The sequence below is a fragment of the Lathamus discolor genome, chromosome 5, assembly GCF_037157495.1.
Source record: "Lathamus discolor isolate bLatDis1 chromosome 5, bLatDis1.hap1, whole genome shotgun sequence".
In the NCBI taxonomy this organism is placed as follows: Eukaryota; Metazoa; Chordata; class Aves; order Psittaciformes; family Psittacidae; genus Lathamus; species Lathamus discolor.
Window position 1 is genome coordinate 48,934,044 of NC_088888.1, and position 25,782 is coordinate 48,959,825.

Consider the following 25,782-nt stretch of genomic DNA (forward strand, 5'->3'; position numbering starts at 1 on the left):
GAATAGTTAGGGTTGGAAAGGACTTTAAGATCATCAGGTTCCAATCCCTTTGCCATGGGCAGGGACACCTCACACTAAACCATGTCACTCAAGGCTCTGTCCAACCTGGCCTTGAACACTGCCAGGGATGGAGCATTCACAACTTCCCTGGGCAACCCATTCCAGTGCCTCACCACCCTTACAGTAAAGAACTTCTTCCTTATATCCAATCCCATTTAAGTTTTAACCCATTACCCCTTGTCCTGTCACTACAGTCCCTAGTGAAGAGTCCCTCCCCCGCATCCCTATAGGCCCCCTTCAGGTACTGGAAGGCTGCTATGAGGTCTCCACACAGCCTTCTCCAGGCTGAACAGCCCCAACTTTCTCAGCCTATCTTCATATGGGAGGTGCTCCAGTCCCCTGATCATCCTCATGGCCCTCCTCTGGACTTGTTCCAGCAGTTCCATGTCCTTTTTATGTTGAGGACACCAGAACTGCACACAATACTCCAGGTGAGGTCTCACAAGAGCAGAGTAGAGGGGCAGAATCACTTGCTTCGACCTGCTGGTCACGCTCCTTTGGATGCAGCCCAGGATACGGTTGGCTTTCTGGGCTGTGAGCGCACACTGCAGTCGCCTCATGTTCATTTTCTCATCGACCAGCACCCCCAAGTCCTTCTCCGCAGGGCCGCTCTGAATCTCTTCTTTGCCCAGTCTGTAGCCGTGCCTGGGATTGCTCTAACCCAGGTGTAGGACCTTGCACTTGTCATGGTTAAACTTCATGAGGTTGGCATCAGCCCACCTCACAAGTCTGTCAAGGTCCCTCTGGATGGCATTCCTTCCCTCCAGTGTATCAACCGAAGCACACAATTCAGTTTGGTTTCTTTCCAGATTGCAAATAAAAAGAGAAACAACAGCAATATGAATTACATAAATTTAAGTATGTGCTTTTATTTTACGTTTTCATGGCACGCTTTGATTTGTAAACATTTAATTACTGGTCCTCTTCTTCATATGTTGAAAAATAACCATCAGACATTTGAGAGCTTTACCTGAGATTTGGAAAAAAAAAAAAGGAGAGATATGCCATCTTTTACCTTACTCACATACAGTACAATTTTAGGAAGAATTACAAAAGGGAATGTTTTCCAAAATAGGACAGTTTTCTTTTGACTATAAAGATGTAGAAAATGCATCAAAACACCTTAGAATGATCAGCCTTATTCAAAGGACGTTGCAAGTCATCATCTCAAACAATTCCATTAATACATAGCTGAAACACTGCATCAGTCCTGCAGCAGCATGATATCAACGTCGTCATGAACGCCTTGTAAAAGTAACTCCCCTTGATAAGTGATAATCTTCCGTCGTTTTGCAGCCTTAAGAGTTCCCACTAGGGCTTCAAAGAGGTTGGCACACTTTTCATCAGCGAAGAGCACACCAAATTTCACGCTGACTTGTCCATCAGCATCTAAATCAAAGATACAACATGAAAACACATACAGATTTTCTTTCAGTTAGGAGATTACTGGGGAAACAAAGTGACATGCCATCAGAACATTGAAAGTAAACCCCATGGTGTTTCCCAAGGTACTGGGGAACATACTATGAATGCTGATGATAAAAAGTAGGCAGAACTTCTGCCCGGTATGACTTTCCCTTTCTTCCAGAGGCTCATATCAAGGACCATATATCTGCTATATTTATTTTTACTGATGACTTTCTGAAACTTATTACCACCACAGGCTATTCCTCCTCAAAGCATAAGGAGGAAATAAATTTTAAATGAAAAAAATGGAGCGTTTTCCCCATTTTTTTCCACTTTTTAATATTCAAGGTTCACATTGAAAAAGCAGCAATGTGAATTTATTTCTCATGCAAAGCAAGAATTTTAAAATATACGTTAAGGTTGGCTAGGTTATTCCTAAAAGGCAGATGCAGTCACACAAAATGCAAGACATACATAGAATCATAGAATAGTAGAATCATAGAATAGTTAGGGTTGGAGAGGACCTTAAGATGGCCTAGTTCCAACCCCCCTGCCATGGGCAGGGACAACTCACACTAAACCATGTCACTAAACCATACATACTTGCTTAGGTTTTCAAAACTCAAATAGAACCAAAGGCAACTGCATCAGAACTGAGATATACAAGCAGGTAACACATCCTCTCTGGAGAAGGGCATGTAGTGACAGGACAAAGGGGAATGGCTTTAAAGCTGATAGAAAGGAGACTTAGGGTAGATGTTACGAAAAAAATACTTCACTCTGAGGGTGGTGAGGCACTGGCACAGGTTGCCCAGAGAAGCTGTGGCTGCCCCATCCTTGGCAGTGTTCAAGGCCAGGTTGGACGGGGCTTTGAGTAACCTGATCGAGTGGAAGGTGTCCTTGCCCATGGCAGGGGTTGGAACTACATAATCTTTAAGGTCCCTTCCAACCCAAACCATTCTATGTCTCTATGATCCACAAATTGCACAAATATTTCTAAAGAAAGAGGAGTTTAAACACTGAAAATGAATCTTAAGAGAAAAAGCTACCTCCTAAGCAAATTTAAGGAAGGTTGGCACTATACCTGTAACTCCTAGATCAGTTCTAGGCATACAGATCAATTCCAAACACCGTGATGAATAGAACTTAAGTGTATGAATTCTGAAGTACAGAAGTTACTGGACAGAGATGGAAGGAAAAGGAGATGCAAGGAAAAAGTGTAGCTTTCTTCTTTGATGGCTGTTTCAAGTGTTGGAAACCTAAAGGAAAGGGTCACTTTGCAGTTTTATTTTTGTGGGAGCTGGATTTCAGGCCAACATTCTCTGTGCTGCAGAGGCTTAAACATTTAACTTCATAACAGAAACACATTACAGGATGGGACACAGGGAGCACCATAGAGTCCAACATTAAGTGTATATGCATGTTTTCAAGTTATCTGAGCCTGCTTAATTAGATTTGTCAAGTTCACACCTTGATATGACTACATCTGTTTGACATGTATGTATAACTTAACTACATCTGTCTGTATGGTCAAGAGAAATTACAGTACTTACTTCTGGTTCCCAGCCGCCGAATCTCCTCAACTAAGAGGCTAACTTCATGTTCCACATTCATTGTGGTCTAAAAAGTAAAATAAATTTTGATAAAATTATTAGGAGACCTATAAACCCTTTGTGCTGTCCTGGCCTATTCTCAATTCATCAGGAATGTCACAGCAGTTTGTAAATCCCAGTAGCCTAGAGACAGATGGCTCTAGGATAACTGAAATTTCAGCCTTGAATGGATAAGAGTGCCTCCACACCTCCATATTGGAGGGGAAGTGACCAGAAACTATGACCTAAGTACATTCTAAACATAAATGTAAGGAGCTAATCTCAAAATGTGAGACATGTGGAAAGGCTGGGAGGGTGGGGGGGTGGGGGGGCAGGAAGTTGTTTTAAAGCAAGAGCGTAGGCTGCCACAGAATCAGAGAATCCTGTTAACGTCATAAGTCTTCAGAGGCCTTGAAACTTTGCATCAGTGCCCTCAATAAAAATGGAACATCTTCTATTTTAACACCTCACTGGCATATGTGGTAGATTTGCTTTTTTAAACCACACCACAGCTTTCCAGTTATCCTGGCAAGACATTTCTGTCATACATCTGGTAACAGCAAGTAGATGCACGCAGTGCCTGAAAGGACAGCAGCTATCACATACCTGCTACCAAGAGCAGAACTGAACCAGAGACAAACTATACAAGTGTCCCACGCCGGCCAACATTTATTCCCATTCATAGTAATCCCAAGGAACTACTACACTACCAAACATCCTGTGCACTCCCTTGCTGTGAAACACAGCTATTTTCATCAACCTGCATCAATGCCTCACAACAGTTTGCCTATATGAAACTTGGTAGATGGCAACAATACAGTCACACAAAACACTATTTGGCTACAAAGCACCCAGAGTTGTTAACTGGAGGCACCTGAAAGGTGTTTTGAGATTTATGCTGTGCAAAGCCAAGTAAGCACAATGAAACTGTTACATGTAGAACTCCTTAGGCAAAATCTGGTGTCAAGATAAGCACAAGGAACTGGGCCCCCCAAAGTAAGGCATCAAATGCAGCTTCCACAGGTGCTAAGGATGCAGCCGGGAACAAAGGTGGTAGAGATTCTGCACTGAGTGCCTGACAGGCCTCAGTGAGCACCGAGACCCTCACTGTGGTTCAAGAAACCAGGATTTCTGCACAGATCTGGTAAAGAAGCAGTTAAAAAACTGACATCTGGATGCACCACAAACTCTTCCTCTCGTTTCTTTTTTGATTGAGTTAAAACTAAGTGACATAGTTCCACCTCCTGACCCCTGACCTATCCAAAAGGTAAAAAACCTTTGTAAAAGAGTCTGACTTTCAGATCCCAAATTCACTAGCAAAAAATACGTCTTTTTAACATGCAACACTGAGCAAGCTTAGTATCAACACGGGTTTGTAGGCAAAGCCCAATTCAAACTGCGGTTTCATCCTTCACACACAGTAACAACGAGGCGGGTATCAACAGACTAGCAGGAAACATTGCAACAGGATGCACTGCCGTGGTACTCTGCAAGGCTGCCTTGGGAGGTCACAGCAGCAGAGCTTCTCAGCTTCAACTGCCTTGCATGAATTCTATAAAGTTCCAGGTTTTGCTTAAGTGATCACTAAACTTGCCATTTCAAGTTACTGCGGAAAATACAACCCATCTACCAGAAAGCTTACACTATCGTTATTCATTTGTCAAACTGCCAATTCTAATATTGGCCATTACAATAGCATAATTAGCTTGTCATTAAAGATGTTCTTTTAATTCTAAAGGCTTTTTTTTAACTTTCTAAGTTCACATCAATTTAAAATTATTTCACCTCATCTACATACACTGACAATTTAGACAGCAATATTTAGAATTAAAAAAAATAATTCCACATTATTACGCCAGACTTTTGCGATCGGAGAGCCACAGCTGTGTAAGGAGTAAAGAAGAAGGAATTCTCGGTATTTGAAGAACACTGAAATATTTACCTTATACCGTCATATACTGGACACGCCAACTATCAAAGAGTGCACGCCAGCTACTAAACTAGTATTTCTGATGTCACTACGCTGCTGGAAGCCAGCACGGTTTTTCAGCACACCCAAACTTCTCGTCACCCGCTGGCAATTCACCTCACGGTGATCTAGCACCAGCACAGCTCCGCAGCCCCGCACCGAGCTCTCCCGCTGCAGAGCCTGCCCACACGGCCGAAGATGGCTCCTCGGCCGGACGGACCGCGTTTGCAGGCAGAGCGCGGGCCCCTTCCACCGAGGCACCCCCAACCCCCCGGGCTTTGCGGGGCACGGGAGGCCCGGGGCTCCCACCGCGAAACGGGTCCGCCCGGGCGAGGACCTGCCGCACCCGCTCCCGCCCGCCGCCGCCCGGGCAGCGCCTTGCCCCCGGGGCGGAGGGAGGGAAGGCCGGCTCACCGCAGTCCGGCCGGCCCGCTCCCTCTGCCCGCCGCCACTCACCCGCTGCCGCCGCCGCTGCCGCCGGGAGAGGCCGCCGCCAGGCAGCGGCGGGGCGGGCGGCGGAAGGCGGAGGCAGGGCGAAGGGGCGGGCGGCGGTTACTCGCACTGCGGCGGGGCCTCGCCTCACGCGGCCGCCAGGGACGCCAGGCCGCTTGCCGGTGCGGCGGCCTCGGCCGGTTTGGGTTGTGCTGTTGCTGGCTGCGGGAGGGGTGCCCCGCCGGGACCGTTCTGCCCGCGGCAGGGGGGGCTGCTGGGCGGCAATGTGCGCCGGGCTCCCCGGCCCTGGCGCCAGGCCTGGCTCCCCCTCGGCCCCTGCGTTCCCGCTTGAAGGACTGTGTCGTTCGCCGCCGTAAGGACTTCACTGTTTGCCACATCAGCGACTTCCAACTTTGTCACATCTGCGGATTTCACCAGCACACCGCGTTCTTTTCATGGCAAAGGATTAGTGAGTTTGTTAGGTAAAATGCTTTCCAAGGCCAGCCCTTCAGAAACTCTCTTAAGTTAGCTCTCAACATAATACGCAGCCTTGGTTCAGTCACCTTATGTTACTGTACCATGCCTCATATGGTCCATCTCCACTGGCTTCCCCGGGTGACACCATGACACATTCCCTTCTTAGAATCATAGAATCACAGAACAGTTTGGGTTGGAAAAGACCTTAAGATCATCCAGTTCCAAGCCCCTGCCGTGGGCAGGGACACCTCACCTTAGACCAGGTTGCTCAAAGCCCCGTCCAGCCTGGCCTTGAACACTGCCAGGGGTGGGGCAGCCACAGCTTCCTTGGACTGCCTGTTCCAGTGCCTCACCACCCTCACAGGGAAGAACTTCCTTATGTGTAACCTAAATTTCCCCTCTTCAAGTTTGAACCCATTGCCCCCTGTCCTATCATGTCCCTTGCCCTATCACTGCAGTCCCTGATGAAGAGTCCCTGTCCAGCATCCTGGTAGGCCCACTTCAGTTACTGGAAGGCTGCCCACATTTGTTTTCTCCTAGGAAAGCAGTAGTCTTTCCGGAGAAAGTGAAGGAGCTAGGTTAATATGTACCTTTGCCAAAGTCACATTGCAGTGTATCTAATTTCTCATTCAGTGCCACATCCTTGCACTCTACATTGTGGAGAGAATGCAAATTTTTTTTTCTGTCTTGTATCTTAGTATTTGCTACTTCTCTTGTCTTGCTTCCTCTTCACCTCACAGACATGTTTACATCTTCTCTCAAGGACACAGGCATTAAAAGCAAGAGCTGCATTAACTCCTACAAAGCAGTGAGGCTGCCGCCAACCCGCTAGTCAGAGGCAAGGCTCACACCACATGTCTCTGGAAAATTCTCACTGGCATAGCTCAAGGCATTGCCGTTCCCATCTGTCTCTCCCACCTCCTTATCAGGCATGACTGCCCCTCAAGCAGAGTTGGTATGAGAAGCTATTTCCAGCCCTTGCAATTCACATTTTCATGCACTAGCTTCTGAAGGTGAGGCAGAGATATTTTCTCAGGCTGTGAGCTGTGCCACTCAGGTCTGGTCCCTTACTGTATTCTCCCACCCCTGGTGTAAGGATGAAAATATAGCTAACAGCACCTTAAACCACTACAACAAGCTCTGCTATGGCTTGTTCGGCAGAACCTGCAGCTAGATAAATTGATTTGCACAGTGGAAATGATGCCAAGAAGATCACACTTTTTACCACTCTAGGGATGTGTAACTGGAATCCAAAGCCTTTTGCTTTTCCAAGGGATTCTTTTGATGTTGGTGTTTTTATTAAAAGATTATCTTTTCCTTAGAATAAACACCATTTATCAGTAACAGAACCTTTGGTTATAAAAAAAAAATCCCATGCTGCTTTCTGCTTGAGGAGCTATATATTGAGCAGCTGACAGCGTATCAAAACATTTTCCTGAACAGAGGAACTGTATGTAACATCACTAAGGGGTCCTCTTTTCAAAAAACAAACCCTGATAGGAAAACAAGTTAAGATTGAAAGGGCTATGTTCCTGAGTCAATAATGAAATTAATGAAATTTAAATCTATCTGAATTCAATCAAAAGACAATGGAGAATTCTCAGAAAAATGTATCTGAAAAGCACCGATGCTCTGTGCATATGATGGCATACTTGCTTACATTAAGGCATAATGCTTTTCCTAAGATCGTCATTTTGTCGGCCACACGATGGTAAATACTACAGTAATAAGGACAGACTTTTAAAGAAAATCTGAGATAAACCTTTCAAAAGAGTATCTTGTTAGTGTGTTAGCAAATATGGCAAATATTCCAGTTATTTAGCAGCATAGAAATGCTTACCTTCTGTTTTTATTGTTAACAACATGCTTTCAGTTGTATCATGCACATACTCTAGCTTTTTTAATCATCAGAACACCATTACATTTGCACAAATAATGTAGACCTTTGCTTTATTGTTATTATGGATATATGGGTTTATGTTTGAGTAATAGATTGGAACTTTTCAGACCCAATGATGATGAAATCGATGTTAGAAATTCTTTTCTGTTTTGAATTGTAGCCCATAATTTAAAAGAAGCAAATCAGCTATACATCTGAGAAAAATGAACAGCAGTCTGTAATTCATAGAATCGTAGAATCATAGAATAGTTAGGGTTGGAAAGGACCTTAAGATCATCAAGTTCCAATCCCCCCGCCATGGGCAGGGACATCTCATACTAAACCATGTCACTCAAAGCTCTGTCCAACCTGGCCTTGAACACCGACAGGGATGGAGCATTCACAACTTCCCTGGGCAACCCATTCCAGTGCCTCACTGTCCTCACAGTAAAGAACTTCTTCCTTATATCCAATCGAAATTTCCCCTGTTTAAGTTTTAAACTGTTACCCCTTGTCCTGTCACTACAGTCCCTAGTGAAGAGTCCCTCCCCCGCATCCCTATAGGCCCCCTTCAGGTACTGGAAGGCTGCTATGAGGTCTCCATGCAGCCTTCTCTTCTCCAGGCTGAACAGCCCCAACTTCCTCAGCCTGTCTTCATACAGGAGGTGCTCCAGTCCCCTGATCATCCTCGTGGCCCTCCTCTGCACTTGTTCCAGCAGTTCCATGTCCTTTTTATGTTGAGGACACCAGAACTGCACACAATACTCCAGGTGAGGTCTCACAAGAGCAGAGTAGAGGGGTAGGATCACCTCCTTCGACCTGCTGGTCACGCTCCTTTTGATGCAGCCCAGGATACGGTTGGCTTTCTGGGCTGCGAGCGCACACTGCTGGTTCATGTTAAGTTTCTCATCAACCAACACCCCCAAGTCTTTCTCCGATAATTCTTTATCTTATTTTCTTTTAATCCTTTTTTAGAGGAAGTGCATTTTTTCTGTCTTCTGAAAAGAAAGTGGGATGCACCCAAGTACTGGTCCCCAGGAACACATCAGGAGATTATTGACATGTGGTATGCTTTCATTACTACTTACGTCATGGCCCTTCTTTGTCAGGTAATGTTCAAATAATTCTAGGTAAATAAGTAATCAAAGCCATCTGTTACCATAACAATTAAGGGAACAGTGATGCTGCCGAAGTATGAAAATGAGCTGGTCAGCACCGGGACTATGTGACTATGTCCTTATAGGGGCAGCAGCAGAGAGCAGGAAATGTGAAAATTATGGAGATGGTGATTTTCAGTTGTTCTGCTTCCACAAAATGATAATCAACCAAAAAAAAATAAAAGAAAAAAGTGCAAAATTGTCCTTTACAAGTCCACAGGACAGACATGGAACTATTGCTCATACATATTTCGTATCACTAGTTAAGGTCATCACCGGACTCATAATTCATTGTGCATTTTAGCTGCATTTACTAAGACAGCTCACCAAAAGTCATGAGATAATGCCTTAAAACAGACTATTCTAATTTGACCTTTCGTGGTGTCACACTGTACTGTTACTGTCCCCCAGGTGCACAGTTTTACATGAAGGCAGCCAAACAGAGGAATTGTGCAACACAAGATTTAAAAAACATAGCTTGAGAACACCACAGGGTATGTACTGGATCTGATCAAACAGTCAATTTAAGCCAACATTTTGCCTCGAGCAGTGACCAGGAGCAGACATTTGGAAAACATTATAATCAACAAAATCTATCGGTTGATCCCCTGGTTACTTTCCTGGCTCCTGGCACTTACTGGAGCAAGTGATGACTCCATCTTCTCTTTCTCCACCCTGTTTGTGCCTATAGCTCTCCCATCACTCATCTTATTTTCAAGCTGAAGAGCCCTAGTTTTTTTAATCTCATGTGAGATGAATGCCTTTCCATGTTTCTGATTCTTCTTGTTCTTTATAATTTTTCAAATAGTTCCATGCTATTTTCTGGGATAGCATGCGGGTATACAAAGACATAATGATGTTTTCTGCTTTGTTCTCATTCCCAGCATTTTACTTGCCATTTTGAAAAGTGTTGAGTGCTATCCACAGAGGTTCAAAAACTATTTCCAAAGTTGTAGTAATTAATTGTTCTGTTACAGACAATTAGGATTATTTCTCCCGCCCCCCACTACTACTTTGCATTTTTCAGTACTATCAGCTATTTTACTGTGTGATTTGACATAGGATCATATAAGCTTCATCAGCTCTTTTCCTATGGCATCAAGAACAGCCTTGAAGATCACAGGCCCAGAGATGGTGCTAAGAACACACTAGTAACCTCTCTCTGTCATGAAACTTCACCATCAGCTCTACCTCTTTGTCTCCTCCTGCCTTTATTTGTTTATTGATTCTGAATGGAGCCTGTCCTCTCACCCCATGAGAAATTAGTTTTGTAAAAGTATTTAATGTTTACAGTAAACATGTTGTAAACATATCTGTTGTAACAGGTTTCTCCAGAGACAGGCATGTAGCAGCACTGACCAAGCCTGAAAAATATAGGAGAATGTTACAAGGTCATCTGCTAGGTAATGGCCATTCTTTTTCTGGTTGCCAGCATATGTTGGCTGAATATTCTTACTTGACTAATATAAGTTGATAACCCCTGTTGTTCTGTACAATACTTGTTCTGTACAATACTTGTTCTGTACAACTCTGCTCTCTTGAATTCTTGTTGCATTATATGTGCTTGTGGATAGGCAGACATATGCACCACATGTGCATACAAAGTTTTCTGTTGAGATCCTCCCCAGCTAAAAACCACTAGAACTGCCACTGTGATTTCAGATTTCACTGCCAGAAGAGATCATCTTATACGTCTTCTTGCACAGTCCAGGTCTTACTTTGTTATTTCAACATATTTTCGTATGACTTGTTGATTTAGCAGAGACACGAGTTCCTGCTGGACATGCCTGTGTCCCATCCCTTTGCTTTAACAGCAGCACCTCATACCTGTGCAAAGTGCCAGAGATTCTCCTTGTGGTCTCCAAAGCTGGACAGAAACTACAATGCTGTGATTCAACCAGGAGTGTCCATATGTGCCTTGCCTTAGCCCAGCCCCATCAGGTATCTGTGCTGTTGGCCTGCAGTGAGTCACTTCTCAACATGGGTGTGCCGTTTTATGCAAACCACTGTAGGGTTGTGACTCAACATGAAGCTGTAAAGCCACTTCAGCCCAGGCTGAAACAGGTCTTTAAAAATATGTCTTTGCATGAGTTAAAGATTTCAAGTAGTAGACTTGAAACCCACAGTGACTGCTGACAGTCTTGACTCTGGAATGAACACTTCCATTGAGGTAAATGGAACTCATACAGTGACTCACACTGTTAATTACTCACCTGTGTCTGCCTAGGAGGGGACTTATTTCAGAGGGCATCATACCCTTATCCACTAGGTACCTCCAACAGTGTAATACTGCTTCTTCCTAAAATAAGCCTGTAAATCTTTACTACAGTTGAATATAAAAGAGAAGGAATACTTAAAGTCTTGATGTGAATCACCAAAATCACTTGCTTTACATCTAACCAAAGAATAAACCTTTGCATGGAATGATGCTGTATCAGTGCAGGTTAAAAGACTGCCCATAATGTTAGTTACACATATATATATAGCACACACTGTAAGAACTATGGGGTGGCCCTAATCATGTGTCTGAAAGTACTTACTTGAAAACTGTAAGACTGAACTCAAACCCTCCCTAAATATGCACAAAATCAGAATTAGCAGGGGGTTTATTTTGAGCTTGGGTGATGCTTTTCTGCACAAAAGGATGTGAAGTGAAGAGGATGTGAAGTGAAGAGGATGTGCAGTTATGTCTTGAGGGAGCAGAGTATCAGAAAGTGTTTGGAGACAGTTTACAAAGAGAAAAAGAAATATATAAATAGCTGATTGTATTTAGTGTGTTTTATAGTGTTCTTTGCTATAACAGCTGAACATTTGAGAGAGAGGAACATGAAGACTAATTACTTCCTCAGATTCCTGGTATCAAAAAATCTCTTGTAGCAAGGAAACTCCAGTACATCTCCTGATTTCCAGCCAGCATGGTAACAGCTGAATCATTTAGTCCCTCTGTCCACTTGTTTGGTATTCATCGTGGAAATAAAATCACCACCCCTTCTCCCATTCCCTCTACACACATACATACATATTGACATTTTGGGGACTTTTCAAAAAAACAAAAAATACTGTCATTGCATAAAGATGTCAAAAAACAGTAGCAGAGATGACAGTTTCAGTAATATAGAATTACTATTCACATCCACATCAAATATAGCTGTAGGTGTAATATCTTTATTTATTAGTTTCATATAAATTTCCTTCCTAAATCTCAGGCATTTGTAATGACTCATGACAGAAGTACATCACATCTTGTCCTGAAGGAAATTTTATTGAAATGGACCTGTAGATTGACATTTGTCAGAATGCATTTACTTAACATGCGAAATATTATCATGGCAAAAGTCATTACATTGAAATATTTTTTAGTGAAATGTCAAGACCTCCTGCTGGCCATGCACGCATGGTTCACAGAAGTTTATAGTTGGCTAAAAACATAAGAAAAACTTCCTTAATCACTAGATTAATGACAGTTAATAACAATTTAATATAAAAAAACCCTGTTTATAAGCAGTTTTTAGGGATAAACCTGTAATTTTGCTAGCCTGCATTTCGGGTTCTTGGCTCATAAACCATGTTTAAGGTGCACATTGAATCATTTGAATCTGATAATTTTCACAATTACACTGAATTTATACTGTATTTTGAGGTCAAGTAGAGGAGCACTTTATTGGTTCCTGTATATGGGTATGTGTATTTTGGGGGTCAAATTTACATATAAAATGTCTTTTAAGAATTCTTTTCTGGTTTCAAGATAAAATGCCAGCTCTGAAATCCAAATGAGGTTCAAATTTGTAACTGATGAAACTTTATTAATTTCACTGGAAATGCAGCCACAAGTCTTTTGATTCTAAATAATTTTATTCAAAACTGAAACTGCAACACAGAACAATGATGAGACTCTTGACACATCTTCCCATAGTGCACTGCTAATGTTCTCACCTATTGACCTAATAGCCTATGAGGGGATTTCTGTCATAGTGTAGGTCAAACTGTATCCTGATATCAAAGAGCAGACAAATGTCTACCAGGGAAGTATTACAAGAACATCAAATTAATTTACACTTTTAAACACACCATATGGTTTGATTACAAATGATGTGCTGGTTTCCTCCATATAACACCTAAGATTTATGAATTTTCATGCAATTTTCATCTGCAAAGTTAACTCTAATTGTGAATCCCAAGCTTCTGGGAAAAATGTTACCCTTTTTTTTTTTCCTCAAGGAAATTTTGTCCAAGCATCTCTGACACGTTGGAGAAGCTTAGATTTAAAAACATAATTAAGAAAATTAAGTACAACCATCTTCCTGTTTGGTTCCTAGCTAACTTGTGTAATTGTGTTACACATATATAAATAATATTTGCTTCTCAAAGCTTTGTGACATCATATTTTGAAGCAAAATATTATTTGTTCTCTGTCACACAAATAGCACAAATGAATCTCACTTCCCTTATGTTTACTGAAGGAAGCACAAAAGCTGTCTTGCACACATACAAGTGCTTTCTTTGTGAACTGTTACAGAAACTTCCCAATGCACTTCCTCTGAATCCAAACCTTCCTTATGTAAGTTTAGATCAGCTTCAACTTCCTTCCGCTATTAGGATCCAGCATATTACTCCATTCTAAAAAAATTCATCTCCATTTTGAATTTAATAGAAGCTTATAAAATATTAGATGACAGGGAAGTATGCTTCTGATGGTCTGCAAATTTGGCAGAAACAAACATGGGGGGAGGTGCTAATGATTCCAGAACTTACATATGTATTTCTGCTCTAAAAATATAAATAACTGTATTACAGTGCTAACAGGAAATAGACATGGGAGGTGTAATTTTATTGTTTTCTTTAGACAATCAGTTGCATCATACACTAAGCAAAGTAAGTCAGTGTAAGATGAGGAACTTCCCAGCTACATAACCAAGGTACACATGTCCGTCAGAAAGCAAATGTACATGTGGGCACAGGTACAGTATTTGGGATAAGGTACAGAGGAAATATTAGCCATTTTTCTCAAGAGTACATTCAGGAGAGGTGGGTCTTAAAATGGAAATAAAAAAACAGAACAAGGACTTTTTCTCAGTTATTTTATAGTCACACAGCTGAAGCCATAAGAGGACACTTGACAGAAGTCCTTTGTGTGGAGAAAAACTGGAGAAACAGTCTAAATCAAAAGCAACTGATCATTAGACTGACCAGTGGCTCAGTTGTGGGTCAGTTCTGTGTAGTACTAAGGGACACATGCAAAACCAAGTTTTCCCTTTTCGTCCTATTGAATTATTTCACACGCCAGTGGAAGCAAAGGGGAAGAGAGATCTGATGGAAAAATGTAGTCAGAGCCTAACCTCTTGATTTTATTTAAAAGGGTAGGTTGTGACCTTTCATGTTCTAACCCTTTAGAAGACTTCCCTTGACCTCAGCTAACACCTTCTCAGTGCACCTTTCAGAAGAAAGACTGACAATGATGCACACTGTTTAAAATGGCTGGTGTTGCACTAGGATGTACATTAGCCATGGGAAACTGTTTATCCGCAGATGCTAGCAAAATAGGACTGCTGTGAGCTGCATAAAGAACAATTAACAATTTCCCTGAAAAGCTAGGAGGCATTTAATAAATCACTGGGTAAAGTGCAGTGGCTAAAATTTTGGGTAGGAGTTGAAAGATCCCTAATTTTCAGGAAGATTTTTAAACTGTATTACCTGTGCATACACTTTACATTGGTATTCATCTCACCAGAATTTAGCTACCTGAAAATAAGGTGTCTCTTTCAAGTTAGTTACTTTACTAACTCTCTGCATGTATACATAGTTATGTCTCTACAGTAAAGAAGACGGATAAATACCTCACCTTCCAAAAAGCACCACTGTAGAGAGAGCTTCAATAAGTAGGTCAGAGATGGCAACTAACTTCTAGATAGCTAAAGACACATGGCAAAATAGTAGTTCGTCACAGCTGTACGCTAAGAGACATACAAACTAAAGTACCAAGTCTGTATTGTTGACCCCATTCTATCAATTAACCAAAGATTCTCTAAGCAAAAACAGAAATTATCCTCAGTATTAATAGCTTCTCACAATAGCAAGCAGTCATCAATAAAGACTTGGTACATCAGTTAATTGGTTACTGCAGATCAGAATGTTTCCATCACAGAGGCAAACAGAAGGTAGAAAATCTAATATCTCACGCCAGAAGAAATGCAGGCAGTTTTTCATTCACTTACTTTCTAAGGAATACACATCCTTTATTTTGTTACTGGGAAGTAGAGTTTGTATGTGTTCCCAAGCTAAAAACTGACTGCACCGCCTATTTTTCTCACAGGTCAGATGTGAGGAAACAGAGCCATTTCACTTCCTTCAAAATCTCTGTATAAAGAGAGGAGGAAAATGGGACCAGGCCTATTGTTCTTACAGTTTCCTTCCTCCTTTTCACTATGCCTCATTCAAAAAAGCAAGGGTCTGCCACTTTGAGTACATCATCTCTGTTTAGTGTATTTGGGTGTTTAATAATATATAAATTGCTGTTGCAGTATACAGACAATATCAGAAAAGCCTGTATTCAGAAAAAAAGGTTGTATGTCAAAGGTAGCTGCTGCCTCTGTTTTTCTTTCATATAAAATACAGTAGTTCTTCATTCAAAGCGTCCTCTCTCTTCCAAGATCAAAAGATCAAACTACACAAGTAAATTAATTAGCTGCCTGCAAAATCTCAGTAAACTATTTTGGGATTTCTTTTTCTCAGCTGTTTTTCCTAAGTCTTCAGTCATTTGAATGGCTGAAGTATGATGATCAAATACAAGCAAGTGAAGTCTGAAGTACATTCGGCCCACTCTTGGCTGTCCTAGTCCAAGGCATTTTGCCAGGGTTGCAGTAATTCTCATTGTAATGAACTGAAAGTGGTATGAGAAGTTTCTGTTCTTACTCAGTGATGAGCTGTAACTGGAGAAGCAAGCATGAGCATGCTGTATGCTCCCAGCAAGCCCTGCTGTGCTGTCCAGTGCTATTTCCTCTATCTGTAGGAGAACCTCCTCGAAAGAATTGCAGGGATTGTGGCTGAGGCTTGTCCTCTCCATCTCTCAGCCACCTATAAAAACAAGCACTACCCAGACATTTCCCAAAGCAGGCCACGAAGAAACTACTAGTACATACCTCTCTGGGTGGGGAGAAGGAGGATGAGATAGCCTGCTACTTTCTAGCACCTGTTCAAGCTAGGAGTTCAAGGCTGCCACTTTAGCCAGGTAACAGCAGTACATGGACTTCTGCAAAGAATCAGCATTGCTTTTTATTGCAACCGTTGTTTGATCTAATGGGGAGTACAAAGGAGATACCAATTCAGGACACATCCTTTCAAGTCAGAGGGGCAGCTATACTTTCTAATCCCTCTTAGCCTGAAAGAAAAGGAGCATGGGAAGAGTAATGATACAAAGAGCTGCTTTTATTTCACTCTCCAGAAAAAGAGAGATACACACTTCATGCACTCCGAGTATTCTCTTCACTCTGTCACAGACACAAATCCTGGCAAAGGAAGGGCTTTGGTGGGAAGCACATAAAAGGGCACATACAAGTTAGCAGTTACATGAAAAAGAGTGTGGATAGCAAAAGATGCAACTGTCTCTGTATTTATGCATGCATATTCATTCCATCCTGCCAGTTTCTAATAAGCTTATTTTATGATTAATTTAAAGAACTATAAGATCTGAACCTTTTTCTAGAAGGAACAGGGACAAATAAAGTACTTGGCAATGATTCCGCCTCAGAGAGCTGTAGTACTATATAGGCTTAGCCCCAGTTCTACCAAATATAGTCCCTCTAAAATGACTGGAACAGAACATGATGTTTTGAAACCAAAGAAATGTAATTTCTTTAGAACATTTGAATGTGTGCTAATTAAGTATATTTCCACTCTGCTCAAATAATAGGCTTAGTTCAAATAACAGTTATTGATTTTACATTATAGGACTGTTATTAGCATTTGCTAACTGAGTCAAGTTTAGCAGGAAGTTATAATGGTAAGAGCTTTGCTTCAGGAATTATTTATACACTAACAGGAAAACTACATCTTTCTTCTCTGACATCTTGAGTCTCTTAATGCAAGCAGAAGAACTTCCAATTCTGTGTATGTTGTATATGTGAATATATGTGAATAGGAATGGTAGTGCATTGAAAATACTACTGTATTTCAAAATAGTTAATGCTCCCCAAAACACTAATATAGATGCAAAATTATACTCCTCAGCTATTATTCTAGATTTTACAACAATATATGTAAGCTGGGGACACAGAAGTGAGATCAGTGACCTAAAGGTAAGCATGGGTTTGGCTGTGGGGGTCAGAGGCAGCTGCCAGAGGGGCAGATACAGCCAGGGCCAACCTTGTCCCATAGGAGCTGCCTTCATCTGGGGCTGTGCCATGGGGCCTGGCCAGAGCTGAAGCGCCACCACATTGCAGCCCTGCCTGTCCCTGGCCATGGGCCGCTGGTCCAGACCTCCTAGCCCTGCCTGGTGCTCTGCCCGGGGTGGGGTGGGATGGGACTTTCATGGGCACATATGGCTACTGCATGTCCTTTCATCATGCTTGGTTCCCAGCTTCCCTGAAAATGTGTGGATAAAGAGATGTAATTGGGAATAGATCTTCAAAATAAGTCAAGATGTTCAGAAGAAAAAAAACATAACAGACACCCCCCCCCCGCACATAAAGATTAGAAAGTGTGAAGAAATGAGAGTGTAAAACATATTAAAGCAAAGCTATATATATATATATATAGAAAGAGACCTTATTTATCAGACTCCTTCCTACAGCCACCACAGATGGAGCATACAGCATTCTTAATATCCCTCCTATACCTCAAACATCAAAGAAATGTCATAACAGTGTTTCTTTTAACAAAATATGATTTGAAAGCACACCGGGGTGTTTTTGATCTAGAGGACTTTAAGAAATAAGCTAGATTATTGCTATTTTAAACAAATAGAGTGAGTTTTACATTTTATGTATCTTAACATATCAAGAGTAGCCCACATCACCATGGACAAAAAGGAAGGGACTCAAATCCTTGGGAAACTGATCTTAATGGAAAACAGCTAAAAGAATGGGCTAAGTCAAATTCTGACCAAGAGGCAGAATCACACTTTGAAATAACAAACCCATGAATCCAGAACAGAAAAGGTACCAAAGCACAGGAAAAGTCTAGTTAGAGTATCAGTCCCAAGAACATCAATATTGTGGAGGATTGTATTGCTAGTGTGAGGAAGACATATGCGGAAAGAAAGGTTAAAGGGAGAAATTAAAATCCTTAAGTAACAGATTATAATGGAAAACTTAAGGAAAAAATAGTAACAAGGAAACTAAAATTTAAGTAAATGGAAAAGAAAAGATACATTTATAGATACAGCTAAAAACAGAGAATAGGAAAAGGAAGGAGTATGTGTGAGAGATGTGAAATTTTGCTTTCAGCACCTCTTCCCATCTTGTAACCAATTTCTGACAAATTCATTAATGTGCCAGAAGTTTCCTGAAGTGGCCATTAACAACCTTTCCCAGACAGCAATCATTATTCAGTGGAATAATGATCCCTTAGGAAGGGATAACATCCTCTTCCATCAGCAAGTTACAGTGTACTTCCACATTCAGGGAGCAAGAGGAAAGAGTGAGAGGTACCAGAACAATAAGAACTGATCAAGGTTTCAGGCAGACAGGAGCTAAGTAAATAAAGGTAGTGAAGAAGGCGTAAGATTGTTTTCAGACTAGCTGGGGCTTCCGTAATTTAAATTTTAGGGCTTCAAACCAAACAAAGATATTGAGGAACTACAATAGTAACCCAAATCATTAAGAAAAAGAGAAAAAGTAATTTGAATATAACCTTATCATACTTCAAAGAAGTTGTTATCAATATGTAAATAATTTTATAAAGACTTTTGTATGTGAGATAGTGCCAAAAAGCACAAAGAAAAGTTAAACTCTCTCACTCCTCCTGTCTCTGTGAAACTGTAGAGAATGTATTTATAAAAGAGGATGCACACACTGTCATGAATAATCTGTAAATAAATATGGCAGCAAGACCAGAGGGATTTATAGTTACATGTTGAAAGACTCTAAAAGGAACTTTAATTTCTGTAAGAAGAGATTAAGTTTATAGTATTATGCAAGCAGGAGACATCCCCTCCCTTTGGAAGAAACAAAGATAGTTTTAAAATTTAAAGAGAGAGTGGGATTTGAACAGCTGCTCAGGTTTTTGAAGTGCTGAGGTACATATGAAAAGTCACCGTCCCTGCAATCCATTAGCTTCTCTGGAACCTACCAAATACCTATAGCTGTTCTGTGGTGACAGTAGGTGCCCCCTCCCCATTTTGAGATGCGGAGATAAAATCTCATGCAGAAGTCTGCCAAAATCATACATGAGCAAAAGGTTTCTCCTTTACAATACCTTCCACTTTGATTGTTTTAATTGAAAAAGTTTTCCTTTAGAGACTTTCATTTGACTATGTACTCCTTTCAATCATTTGATGTATTTGGATGAAAGAGAAAACGGGTCAATTTTAAAAATGTGCAACTTTTACAGGGACTATGAGAGGTATATACAAATTAAAAGCTTAAAGGAGAAACCAGGGAAAACTGAGCAGGCACAATGGTGAATGATATGGGAAAGGTATTATTCATTCTCCACTGCAGAAATTTACAGAGAGAAATATTATTAAATACTCCACAGATATTGGATGTCTCCAGCCAGGATCTCATACATATTTCAGTGGTGATACAACACACTTTGGGAGGTTGCTGAGAAAGCTATTTTCCCTTACGGAATGTGCCTGCACAGAGGTGCAGGAGGGGCCAGAATGACCACACTGAGGTGACTAACATTACTTTAGATCCGCTGTTTGCTTGCTGAATACTCCTTGCAAAGGTGCTCTCCTCGTATAGAAGGAAGAAAATACCTCCCCCTCATTGTTATGGTCTGCTGCATGGCTCAATGGAGAAAGGATTTAACGCTATGGAAAATCTCACAGCCTTAAATGTGGGATGCCCTTTTGATGGAGAAACAATCCCAGCAGGACTTGTAGAATAGAGAATCACAGATTCACAGAATCATAGAATCATCATAGAATTGTTTGGGTTGGAAGGGACCTTAAAGATATCTGGTTCCAAGATGGCACAGGCAGGGAGGTTAGTTCTTTGAAACTGACGCCATTTCATGGTAGGTAAAATCAGCAGCAGGTGAAACCTGATCATAAGACAAAATTGGTGTTTTTCAAAATTGCAAGAATGTAAACATCAAGGTTGGAAAGAGGTTGTAAACTCCTAACATACAGAACATACATGCAGAAACTTACATAAGTTTTGGAACAAGCATCTGTAAAGTGGTTAGATTTGCATTAAAATGTTGCTTCTACACAAAGTAAAGATGCTTTTACAAAAACAGAACCGGAACTTCTTTCTTTTGCAAGTGTTTACACCATTCTCAAAATATTCTCTGCCTGGGAATAAAGTACCCTGTACCCTGCCTCCAATGGATTCTTCATTTTGGGGTTGGTTTTGTTGGGTTTTTTTTAAAGATCAGGCAGTAACAATAAAACGCTCTAAAGCCTGAGAAAGCAGGGGTTTTTTAAACATCTCCCATTCGTTTCTCGCCTTAATCTGCTTATCTTTCCACTAAAGACTCGGGACAGAACAAGTTCCCATAACTCCTGATGAGCTGCAATTAAAGGAGTATATTGACAGAGGTTGCAAAACCTGCTCCACAGCATTATGTATGTGAAAGAATTTAGAAAGGCAATGATAAATAACCTCAGGGTCATTTTTCTGAACTTGGGGAACCAAGTAACAGATCAAAAGTGGACCCAAATACATATAAAGTACATATTGGGACAAGTGGACCCAAATACATAATAAAGTACATATAAAGTACGTATTTGGGTCCATTTTCCATCAGTTACCTGGTTGAAAGTTATTTGAAGATATTCTAATAAAACAAATAAACATCTGAGCATGTAACTTGCTTCAGTCCAAATAAGGTAGTACACGAGACCCACTAACTGTAATAAGAACTCAGAAATTCAGAGGCCCACCATAAGCAGGTAGACCCTAGGCATGGGGCTCCCACGATGCTTGATAAAGACGAGACCCTAAATATTGTGTAATTTATGTCTGTTTTTATAAATTAGTTTCATCACGTGTAACAAACAGCTTTTAGGAACCAATAGTAATTTCACAGCTGATTCAGAACATACTGAAACCTGATTGGTGTTTTAACTGGCATTTCCCTTAAATGAATAAAACATTACTTTTTTTTCATTTTAGTAGAAATGGACATACATATTTCCGGTCACACATCAAATTGTAAAAATATTACTTTTCTACAAACATAGTGTTTTATTGATGTAGAGTTTGGCTCTGATTTGAAGAGTTGTTATGGGCAGCAAAATAACCTTGCACTTCCTTCCATCTGGGTCATCAGACTTGGCATTCCTATGACGATGATGATTTTCTCTGACTTTGATCTCTTAAAAGGATGGCTGTTTTGATATCAATATCTGTCATCTCATAGTTGCTTCACAGAAAATAAAATACAGTAAGATTAGGCAGCGGGTGGAGAATAGCTTAACTCTTAGCTGTTCAGAGCTCTGAGCCTAAAAAAGCACATTAAAAAGATGGAATAAAAGGTACACTACCTAAAAAGCCCAGAAAAGTTCATCTTCTTGCTCTGCTTAAATCATCATTCAAGGCAGTTAAATCAAGTTTTTAATGTACCAAAAGCTGAATCTACTATAGCTAAGTGTATCACTAACAACACATTTTGGTGGGTATTTTGCCATTAACCTTATTCTTCGCACATCTAGTATGAGCTCTGGAAAATGCTGTAATACAGACCGTTCAAAACTGAAGTAACTCAAAATTTAAATATGATGCCATTGTTTGGGTCAGTTGCACTGAAAAGTGTGCATACAGAGAAGTTAATATAGCTTACAAACATGCAGGAACACTATTTTTCTCAGTTCATCCTGTAGCAAACAGCATATTCTCCAGCCAAACAAAATGAATCCTCATTGGAAATCCACTTAAAAGATTTTAGTCCATTTTTTTAATCTCAGTAGATGCTAAATCTTCCCTGATGGGAACAGGTAATGTTCTGAACAGCTGATCCCTCCTTGGCCTGGAAGTTTGCAAAGGGCTAAGAGAAGAGAGATCTCACAGCCAAACACAGAAACATTGTACTGGGACTCCCTGAGGCAAAGATGATTCTCCCATATGTAGACCTTGTGAATTAGAAATGAGTTTGCTACATGTCCTGTCACTCTTATTCTATCTGCTCAGTCGCTGAACTAGCACAAAGCAAAAAGGTAAGTTTATGGTATGGGCTTGGAAACCAGCCTCAACAACCTGTTTTCCAAAACAGCTACCTATTCCAGAGCTGTTTGGCATTTGGACAAGTGGGAACAGTCCACACTAGGGAGCCTCTTCCCTGTATTATTTTTCGTGTCTTATACAGATTGTTGAAGCCAAATAATCCCCATTAATGTTGAAAGAGTGCTCCTGCTGCAAAAAAGCAAATAATAAAATAGCAACTCAACTAAATTAACAAGTTCAGCGGAAGTTTAGATTGGATATAAGGAGGAAATTCTTTCCTGTTAGGGTGGTGAGGCACTGGAATCGGTTGCCCAGGGAGGTTGTGAGTGCTCCATCCCTGGCGGTGTTCAAGGCCAGGTTGGACAGAGCCTTGGGTGGCATGGTTTAGTGTGAGGTGTCCCTGCCCATGGCAGGGGGGTTGGAACTAGATGATCTTGAGGTCCTTTCCAACCCTAACTATTCTATGATTCTATGTCAAAATTATTGTGACAATAAAAGTGTTTTGGGTCCTTACACTAACTTACAAAGAACTTTATAATTACAGCCATATACATACATTAATCTTTCAAATGCCAATGTCCTAAGTATAATACAATCACTCAATCTTTAAGAAGCAAAGGCACTTGAACCCAATCATCTGCTAGTAAGTGATTTAAAAAGCTTTTCTATAAATGGCTTTGTAAAGCTAATAGAACTGCAGTGTGCAGTTTAGCTGTGGAGGAAAGGCTACATCCATTTTACTTGCAGAGATACTGATGTTACAGTGGCTCCAATTAAGTGGCCTATGATGCTTAGTTTGCCTTATCTAAGTCTGTAAAAGCATAATTAGATATTATACAAAAAAAGTTAATTATTTTTTCTGTATAGCTTATTTTGAGGAATCTTAACTGAGAAATGTGATCAATCTATATGGTTTAATCATTTGGGATTCTAAAAGCTTGTTAATGGTACATTTCTGGGAAGATCCTTTTGTCTGTTATTTTAACTATAAAGCTAACATATCAGTGGTTTTCAGGAACTTTAGTTAGCAGCAAAAGGATATGCTGTGTATTTCAAATAGCAAAGAAGATGAATCTCTGTTTGCAGTTCAGAGTATAGCTATCTTAGAAGGCAGAAAGGCTGAGGTGCTTAAGGGAGGTAGAGCAGTTGGCAACAGGAACCTGGGAAGAGAAACGTTGGAATAGTTGTGAAGGAAGGTGGAAAGTGGAGTAAGGGAAGAAGGATAAACGAAGCATCAAGTACTGGACTGCCACCTCAGCAGGATTTCAACCAGATCAGATGGTCAAAAGGATCTAGAAGACAATTGCATTCTTCATAGGCACTTTACTGTGTCAGGGATGTCAGACTCTCTGCAGAAGCCAAACTAGCTTGGAGGGAATTTCGTTAGTGTAACTGCAGTGACAGCATGGATTTACACAGGGGAACAGCAAGTCCAGGAAAACACAGCCAAGAGAGCCATGCAGAGCCAGAGCTCCGGCTGAAGGGACAAGTGAGCTCTGGCCTGTTCTTTCTTGTACAGAGTTAACCGGGCCCCTTCTTACTGTGCGTTACGTGGTGTTGCATCAGGTCCGGACGGTGGCAGGAGAACACTTGCTGAGTTAGGCTGCCACAGCAGGGCCGACGCAGCACAACGGGCCGCTCTCCACAAGCCTCCGGGAGAGCCCGTCCTGCCGGAACCTCCCGCCGTGCGCCCGGATCCCACGCTGCCACGCCGGCTCAGGCACGGCTCGCCACTGCCGCAGTCGAGCCTCGCGGCGTCGGGCCGGCTGCGTGCCCGGGACTGCCGCCTGAGTTACCGGGGCGCAGCCACGGCCAAGCCAGTGAGCGAGAGGCGCGGCCGCTGTGCCGAGGACGGCCGAGTGCCTGCGCCCCGAAAGGAGCTCGGTACGGCCCCGGAGTGAAGAGAGCGGCCCAGCCCGCGGCCCCAACCCGCCGCGCCCATAGGGGGCGCTGCCGTGCACAGGCGCACACCACATCCGGGCCCCGGGAAGGCGGGCGGTGCTGCCGCCACACCCGCTCACGGCCCGCCCGGGGGCGCGGCACCGCGGCGCGGGGCGGGGCGGGGCGGGGCGGGCTGCCGGCGGCGTGGCACGCCGTTGGCCTCTTTCCCCGCTGACTCCGCCCCCCTCCGCCGGGCCCGCCGCTTCCGCCGCCGCCGCCGCTCGCGCGGAGGGGGCAGGCTCCCCGCGGCGCGGCGCCGCTCTCCCGCGCCCGCCTTTCCGGGGCGCGCTCTCGCCGGGCGGTCGGCGCAGGCGCGGGGGGAGGCGCGCCGCCGTGTGGGCGGTTGGCGGCGCTGGGGGAAAGGTGCGAGCAGCCGCTCGCGAGCGGCGGTTGGCGGCGTGTGCCCTCCCCGCAGCGGCCCCGCGCGCTCCCCCCTCCCCTCCGCCGGCTGGGCCGCCGCCGTTGTTGGATGCGGGGCGGCGGTAGTAGCAGCAGCAGCGCCGCGCGGAGCCGGGGCGTAAGATGGAGGGCCTGACGCTGAGCGAGGCGGAGCAGCGCTACTACTGCGACCTCTTCTCCTACTGCGACACCGAGAGCACCAAGAAGGTGGCGTCCAACGGGCGCGTCCTGGAGCTCTTCCGCGCCGCGCAGCTGCCCAACGACGTGGTCATGCAGGTAAACCTTGCGGGCCCCCCGCGGGAGCGCTGGGCCCGGGCACCGCCCCGCCGATACTGCCCGAGGGCAGGCAGACCCGGTCGGGGCTGCCGCAGCTCTGCTCTGCCGCGCCCGGCTCGGCCCTTCGGCGGGGCGGGGGTCGTCCCGCCGGCGGTGGCGGGCCGGGGCCGGGAGAGTCGGGAGCTATTGTCCGGCACAGGAGCCCGTACACCTGAGCCCGTGCAGCGGGGGGAAGGCTGAGCTTCCCCGGCCGAGAGGAAAGGGCGGCGGGTGCAGCTGGTCGCCGCGCCGAGCACGCTTGTAGCAGCCCCCGGTTATGGGCTTGTGGGGCCTCAGGGTACAGGGCTAGGAAGGGGCTGTCGGTTATCGCTGCTGGCCAAGTCCAGCAACTGGTAGGAAAGTGTCTTGTTTGTTTCGTGTCAGCAGAGGCCATCCGAAGCATGAGAACTCAAAAGCATTTTGGGGATGCGGGGGAGATTCATTCCTCAGTCTGCTGATGAAGAGTAACAGCACAGAAGGAAATCTGGGTTTGTATTGTCGGGTGCCACTGACGCGGATCCACTTGATCTTAGCCATGCAGTCTTTTATGGACATCAGTTCCCGGCAGGTATTGCCTTACCTTTAGTCATCGAAACATTTCTAACAATGAAAAACGGAGTGTTAAGAGCGACATGGGCCTATGCTTGCAGTATATATGTGCACAGTTTCAGCATTTACTTCCTTGGCCGGGTTACGTCTAAAAGTTGTAGCAGTATTGCAGAGCTGCCGACATAGAAGAGGGAAAATTGCTTAAATGTGACTTGTGTAATTATATGGGGAAAGTATTCCCAATGAACTCTTCTTATGAACAGCTATTTGTAATAAA

The 25,782-nt window shown here is 43.0% G+C and overlaps 2 protein-coding genes across 9 annotated transcripts in view; one reads left to right on the forward strand and one right to left on the reverse strand.

Moving 5' to 3' along the window:
• Nucleotides 1-900: 900 nt before the first annotated feature.
• ABRACL (ABRA C-terminal like) lies at nucleotides 901-24,161 on the reverse strand. Of its 2 annotated transcripts, none has more exons than XM_065680719.1 (3): nucleotides 23,843-24,161; nucleotides 3,021-3,087; nucleotides 901-1,449 (listed from the first exon to the last, which is right to left on the reverse strand). In XM_065680719.1, exons 2-3 carry the CDS (start codon nucleotides 3,079-3,081, stop codon nucleotides 1,265-1,267), a joined length of 246 nt encoding a protein of 81 aa, XP_065536791.1. In that variant the 5' UTR covers nucleotides 3,082-3,087; nucleotides 23,843-24,161; the 3' UTR covers nucleotides 901-1,264. The 2 variants fall into 2 exon arrangements, with proteins under 2 accessions (XP_065536791.1, XP_065536790.1); XM_065680718.1 differs by lacking the exon at nucleotides 23,843-24,161 and adding an exon at nucleotides 5,485-5,653.
• Nucleotides 24,162-24,540: 379 nt separating this feature from the next.
• The window catches only part of REPS1 (RALBP1 associated Eps domain containing 1), a 65,300-nt gene continuing 64,058 nt past the window's right edge, over nucleotides 24,541-25,782 (forward strand). For 6 of the 7 annotated variants that reach the window (XM_065680720.1, XM_065680723.1, XM_065680721.1 and 3 more), the window contains exon 1: nucleotides 24,542-24,917. In XM_065680720.1, coding sequence (XP_065536792.1) covers nucleotides 24,765-24,917 — 153 coding nt within the window. In that variant the 5' untranslated portion in view covers nucleotides 24,542-24,764. Of the gene's footprint in view, nucleotides 24,918-25,782 lie in introns of all 7 variants that reach the window. The other variant, XM_065680727.1, reaches the window with a different exon arrangement.